The sequence below is a fragment of the Octopus bimaculoides genome, chromosome 3 (genome assembly GCF_001194135.2).
Source record: "Octopus bimaculoides isolate UCB-OBI-ISO-001 chromosome 3, ASM119413v2, whole genome shotgun sequence".
Lineage (NCBI taxonomy): Eukaryota > Metazoa > Mollusca > Cephalopoda > Octopoda > Octopodidae > Octopus > Octopus bimaculoides.
This window is the reverse complement of record NC_068983.1, coordinates 6716731-6723623: the sequence shown is the minus strand read 5'-3', so window position 1 is coordinate 6723623 and position 6893 is coordinate 6716731. Positions and strand designations below refer to the sequence as shown.

The 6893-nt window shown below is 37.6% G+C and overlaps 1 protein-coding gene across 1 annotated transcript in view; it reads right to left on the bottom strand.

Annotated features, from left to right (window-relative positions):
• The window catches only part of LOC106884019 (nascent polypeptide-associated complex subunit alpha), a 13598-nt gene extending 7036 nt beyond the window's left edge, over positions 1-6562 (bottom strand). Inside the window, exons 1-3 of the mRNA XM_014935196.2 lie at positions 6458-6562; positions 2308-2467; positions 944-1037 (exon numbers count right to left, since the gene is read on the bottom strand). Coding sequence (XP_014790682.1) covers positions 944-1037; positions 2308-2454 — 241 coding nt within the window. The 5' untranslated portion in view covers positions 2455-2467; positions 6458-6562. The remainder of the gene's footprint in view (positions 1-943; positions 1038-2307; positions 2468-6457) is intronic.
• Between the last annotated feature and the right edge of the window lie 331 nt (positions 6563-6893).

Here is a 6893-nt window from a genome sequence, read left to right as displayed (position 1 = left end):
TATACACATATATATACGACAGGCTTCTTTCAGTTTCCGTCTACCAAATCCACTCACAAGGTTTTGTTCGGCCCAAGTGCCACACAGTGGGACTGAACCCGGAACCATGTGGTTGATAAGGAAGCTTCTTACCACACAGCAAAACTACAATACAGTGTCACTAACGCAAATAATTAATATTACTGTACACCCAACTTTGATAACTACAGAGACAGATTGTAAATTGTTAAAGTAATAATGGAGTTATCAAATACATTAACTGATATATTGATTCCAAATTCTGACACAAGGCCAGCAATTTTGGGGGAGGGGTTGATTCATCAACCCCAGAATTCAACTGGTACTTATTTCATCACCACCTAAAGGTTGAAAAGTAAAGTCGATTTTGGCAGAATTTGAACTCAGAACAAAAGCAGACGAAATACTGCTAAGCATTTTGCCTGGTGTGTTAATGATTCTGCCAGCTCACCCACCTGATTTAACTGATATATTAGGGAGATAATTTTCATTGTTTGGTCATTGGACGGATGACAGAGTAACATTGGGATGATACAGGAAACTGCCTGTTACATAAATGAAATGTAAATGGGGAGAAACGGGGTCAGATTTGAATGTTCAATCATTAAACAATTATGATTGATACAACATGGAACACATTGAGAAACACGGACCAAGTCAAATTTCTTCACATCAAATCCTGATGTTTTTAGACAGGGCGCATCTATGTAGTCATAGGTATACAAAAAAAAATGATATGGTCACATGAGGAATGCTTTTAATCATGGGTTTGCTGAATCTGCACCAGCAAGGGCTTAAACAACCTGGAGATGCTGCATTTACCGACCAATATATACAATATCACTAAAAATAGCAGTTAAAATGATGACGCTTGATATGGTAACTTACATATAAATTGTAACTGAAATAAAAACACGTTATTTACCAAGTTTCGACATTGCCTTCCGAGCTTTTTTCTCACTTCGGCTTTGTTTAGCTTTACTAACTAATTCCTCCTGAAGACCAGCTACTTGGGCAACCTGCAACCAAAAGATAATTGTAATGAAGATTAATTAAAGATAGATAATTAACACTCAAATAAGGCAGATAGATGTCTATATTACATATAAAATTAAATCAGCTTATTCACATAACCCCCTATCCACCCATGTCATGTCTATCTATCTATATATATTTATGTATATATCAAAATCAAATCAAATGGAAATTGTAGCTGTGACCCCCGTGCCGGTAGCATGTAAAAAGCACCATCCGAACATGGCTGATGCCAGCTCTTCTGGCCTGTCATCAATGCAAATTCACAACTTCTTACTTTGTCTATACAATGGTGGATAGGCCAAAGAAACTATAAAGGTTTGTAGCTTAGTGGTTTAAGTATTTGCTTTCATGATCGCAAAGGTTATGAGTTCAATACTTGGCAGTGCGTTGCCTCCTTGTGCAAAACACTTCATTTCATGTTGCTCCAGGTCACTCAGCTGGTAAAAATAAGTAATACCTCCATTTTAAAGGGCCAGCCTTGTCACTTCCTGTGTCCTGTTGAATCTACCTGAGAACTAAATTAAAGGTACATGTATCGGAGGAGTGTGGAGGCGCAATGGCCCAGTTTCGATTCCCAGACCGGGCGTTGTGAGTGTTTATGAGCGAAAACACCTAAAGCTCCACGAGGCTCCAGCAGAGTGGCGACCCCTGCTGTACTCTTTCACCACAACTTTCTCTCACTCTTCCTGTTTCTGTTGTACCTGTAATTCAAAGGCCCAGCCTTGTCACACTGTGTCACGCTGAATATCCCCGAGAACTACATTAAGGTTACACGTGTCTGTGGAGTGCTCAGCCACTTGCACGTTAATTTCACGAGCAGGCTGTTCTGTTGATCGGATCAACTGGAACCCTCGACGTCGTAAGCTACGCAGTGCCAACAACAACAACATCGGAGGAGTGCTCAGCTACTTACAAATTAATTTCAAAAGTAGCTTTTCCATTGATCAGATCAACTGAAACCTTCATCATAATCAAGCACCAGTGATATCAATCTCAGGTACGAGAGAGACAATAGTGTCATTAAACAGAAGCATTTCAATAAACAGAAAAAAAATTTGCTGCTTTTATCACAAATATTAATCTTATACAAGCTGTTTATTAAATTCTGTGGTGATGGTCATTGCTTATATACACCAGTCAGTTAAATAAAGCTTTCAAATTTTCAAACTCCTGAATCAAATATTTCAAATTATGTTGCTGGACAACGAATATGTAAAATACGAAATAAAAGGCATCTAAATATATTATTACCTGGCTCTGCTGTGATGTGCCGGCACCATCCTCTTGCAATTCTGGTAAAGAGTCATCAGACTTGGAGTCTGAATCAGCATCATCATCATCCTCAACTTCTTCTTTCTTGGTGTTTTGGACAGGTTTCTCCACTGCTTCTGTTGGCATGGTGATGATGTTACTGAAATTAAAAAAAACAAGAATCTCTTAACAAAAGCTTAGACAATCAAAAAGATTGTCTTCCAGTGATGTTTCAGATAATGGACGTTTTCCCCATAACAAAAGATTAATTTGAAGTATATTTGCCACTTAAATGTGGCTAACCCCTAAGGGTGAATGCTACTGTAGCTTGTAGCCCCAGGAGAACATCTTCTCCAGCTGGCTATTGACACATTTCCTGTGCCCTGTAGGTATTTGCAAAGGGAAGTCAATACCTACAGGGCACAGAAAGTGTATCAATAGCCAGCTGGAGGAGATGTTCTGGGGCTACAAGCTACAGTACCATTTACCCTTAGGGGTTAGCCACATTTAAGTGGCAAATATACTTCATGTTGTCGTGCAGCTACTGTTTATACCTCGTTCAGAGAGTTATTAAAAGATTAATTATTTTCTCATTAACAATTAATAAAAAAAGTCAAGTAACCAAAAGTACAAAAAGCTAATTTCCAAGAGGGAAATGTTGTGGGAATATCTTACAAAATTATTCTACCATTTAGAGATTTAAACAAAAAAACTAATACAGATAAAAAAAATTGTAGCTACAATATATTGAGTGGTTTCAGTTATCAGACGGCAGCCATGCTGGAGCACTGCCTTTAAGAGTTTTATTCAAATGAATTAACCACAATACTTATCTTTTTAAACCTGGTACTTATTGTTGGTCTCTATTGCTGAACTGCTAAGTTACAGGGATGTAAACACACCAACAGCGTATCAAGCAGTGGAGGAACACACACACATGGGCTTCTTCAGTTTCCGTGTACCGAATCCACTCAAAAGGTATGGGTATGCCCAAGGCTATAGCAGGAGACTCTAGCCCAAGGTAACATGCAGTGGGACAGAATCTGGAACCATGTGGCCGAGAAGCAAACTTCTTACCACATGGTCACCGAAACACTATCCAATAGTGTGGTGATGTTACTTTCCATGCTGGCATGGGTTGGGCAGCCTGGCTGTAACTGGTAAGCCAGAGTGCTGCACCAAGCTCCAGTTTCTACGGCTGGATGCCCTTCCCAACACCAACCATTCCAAGAGTGTAGTGGGTGCCTTTTACGCATCATCGTCCCTACTGCTTCGTAATTTTACTACTGAATAATCTCTTCACATCGATGGTTTTATATACATGCTTATATTGAAAACTCCAGTTAATTCATTTGTTCATTTAACCTCCATTTTTCTATGCTAGCATGAGTTAGATGAGTAAGATACTACAGTTAAAAATTCTTGTCACCAACCCCTACAGAAACCTTTGAAACCAGACTGGATGGCCATCATTGTTTCATCACTCAAGCAGTGACAGCAGTGGAATATCAACATTCATGCACATTCACTCAAGACTTCCAGTAGTTTCCATTCACCAAATTCATTTCCCCATAGATGCTGTACAGCAGAACTGAACTCTCAACCACATGTGGTTAAGAAGTGAACTTCTTAACGACACAGCTATGTCTGTGCCTTACGCACTGTATTTTAAATGTCCTTTGTTGAATTATTTATTGTTGTATCTTTGAGAATTATTTCCCTCATTACAAAAACTAATACATGCTTGTTAATCAGGTAAGCTGCAACAATAGATGCCCACGTGACTACGGTCCCTTTGTTCAGGTAAATATTACAGAGTAACATTAATCTAAGTAGCAGTAACAATACCACGAAGTTTGTGGAAAGTGGGAAAAGAAAGCTGTTTTGTCTAATTATACCTCTGAAGAAATAGATTTCAGCAAAATAATATGAAGTTTAAAAGTTAATGTTAACTTCACTGTTAAAGGTAGGAGATGACAATCGTTAGATCCTCGGTTACATCAAAGGAATCTCGGTTTAAGACCTGATGAGAAGATTTTACGATCGAAGACATTCCAACCGTAATCATGTACTTCATCCAATGCCCTCTTATAAATCAAGGGGACAGTAAGCTGTCTTATCAAGTTGAGTTGACAGAATTGGATAGAGTGCCCTATATTATTCCAGTTGTCCTCCTGTCGCGGTTAACTTAAACCTTCACTCTTCGGAGGTTAAAATAACAAGTATCAAGTCCCAGGACCAATCGAAACAGAAGATAAACCAACCGTTTATTAGAGTGAAAAGAAAAAAGCTAGACACAAAAAGGACGTGCTGAGAAATACAATATGGAATAAAATAAACAAGGGTATAATTGGAAGATTTGGTTGCTATTCCTAGCAGGCCGAGCACCCACATAAAAGCTACCTTGTTGTCTCGATCATTTTAAAGCCTTCCGGAATCGATAAACTTATTATAGGATCGATTTAATAGATTGGATGGCCCCCTTCCTCAAAAAGCCTGGAGCCCTCATTCATAATTATTACCCGGGCAATATCTGTAAATCCTGACATGCACTTCGGTATCGGAGCCAATAAAATATTGGTCAACCATGTTAGTAGATGAGAATAGTTAGCCAGGTGTAACAAAGATGTTATTGTAGCGAACGGCGGGAAGATCCAGGTAAGACTAATCGTGCGCTAAGTTGCTTAAAGAAAAGTAATTAACACCGAACTATGTCGTTCCAATCTCATAGAAAATGTGCTCTTGTTTCAAATAATTAGAAATAATTAATTGTATAACTGCTAATTTACTTCGGTAATTCCATAGGTATGAGGCGAAGCGAGTCCGACAGGATTCGAACTCCGGGAGTTGAAACTAGATCCGGCTTTTAATAATTCTGCTACCTCAAGCTGTAATCGAGTTGCCAGTATATATATATGACCCTGGATATAATTAATGTAACTTCAACGGAGATCGATCTGCTTCTAGAGAAAACTGAATCTCGAATGCTGAAAGGTTTATAAGAGGAAGAAAACGAAAGACTGTTTGGCATTCATGCCCTCCCAATGGTGTACATATCAAGTAAGCGGAAAATTAGAATGATGAAAACATAGCACAGACACAAGGGGACAACTAAGGCTGTATGTAGCCCCGATTTGAAGGACAGGGAATCCGGCTGCGTGCCTATATGCCCTGTATATAACGCTCGAATTGTCCTATTATAACCGTACCAGCCCGAAAAACATCCATGCAACCATTTTTAATCTTTCCTAATATATAAGCTGATAATTTTAGTTGTTTGAGGAATATCAGGTTAACAACGGAATTAATGTGGTCCCAGGTACAGTATGTGGTAATAAAGAGGAGATTGTCACGATTGGAAAGTCTTCGACTAGTTTTTGCTCAATCAAGGGTTGATACGGATCTAAAACTACAAACATTACCACATGTAGTTATCTTAACAATTCCCTTGATCATTGGCAGAAAGTCGTCTTATATATGTATATAATGTAAATTAAATAATGCGTTGCGCTGATGGAGGGGTATATATATATACACACACACACATATATATATATATATATACGTCCTCCAAAAAACACTGGTGACAATTAGCTAAAGTGAAGCTATTTAATTCGCACCTTGCACCTCGTTAACCAAGACAAAATAATTTTTGAAAAATTACAGAATCAGTAAAAGAGATTTTAGATTAAAATTTTAATAATCGCCATGAATTACATTTGTTAGGATAAAAAAAAAATATAAATTCGTCATTTCTAATAAGTTGATTGTTAAAAGTTAATTGAAAAAACATCAGATATTTGCAAGATTTAACAATAATTGAAGCTTTTAATTGTTTGGCAATATTAGGATTTATATTAGGTTATTGTCAGATGAAATCTAAGTTCATTCCAGAATGAATTATTGGTACAAAGCATTTCTATTTCTATTTCGAAGGTGCACATGTAGACATATATGGTTATTATAAAGACACGAGAGACACAGAGCTCGCGGCTCATGCTTTTGAGATTCGGGACAAAAAGAAAGATTAAATTCATGTCATAAACGGAGACAAAATTATTTGGGAACGATAGAGAAATCGAATACATACAACACAAAAGTCACTTTAAATTTCGATGATAAACAAATAAAAGGATATTGATTCACTTACATCGAAGACACCGATAAAGATATTCGGAATGAGAGAATATGGTAAAGGAAAAGGAAGTAGCTTAGTGTAGCGCATGCGCAGTTGTGTTCCCCCTGATGACTGGTTATAAAGAAAAGTTTTCGCTGTATAAAAGGAAATATTTATAAAATAATAGATTGTAAAGTTGGTACAAGGATCGGAAATGTCGTGGGAGATGGTCATCTACTAATTGGTATTATATTTTATCGGTCCCGGGCATGTGAAAAGCAAAGTCGGCATAGGCAGGATTTGAACTCGGAACTTAAAGGGCCATAACTAAATACCTCACTGCACTTTTTACCAATGATCCACCGTCCGATTCTCATAATTATATTTAATGTCGATGCAAGATTAGAAATTTGGGGAAATAAATCTCCTTTCTTATATAGGTACAAGGCCAGAAATGTTGTGGTTTAAC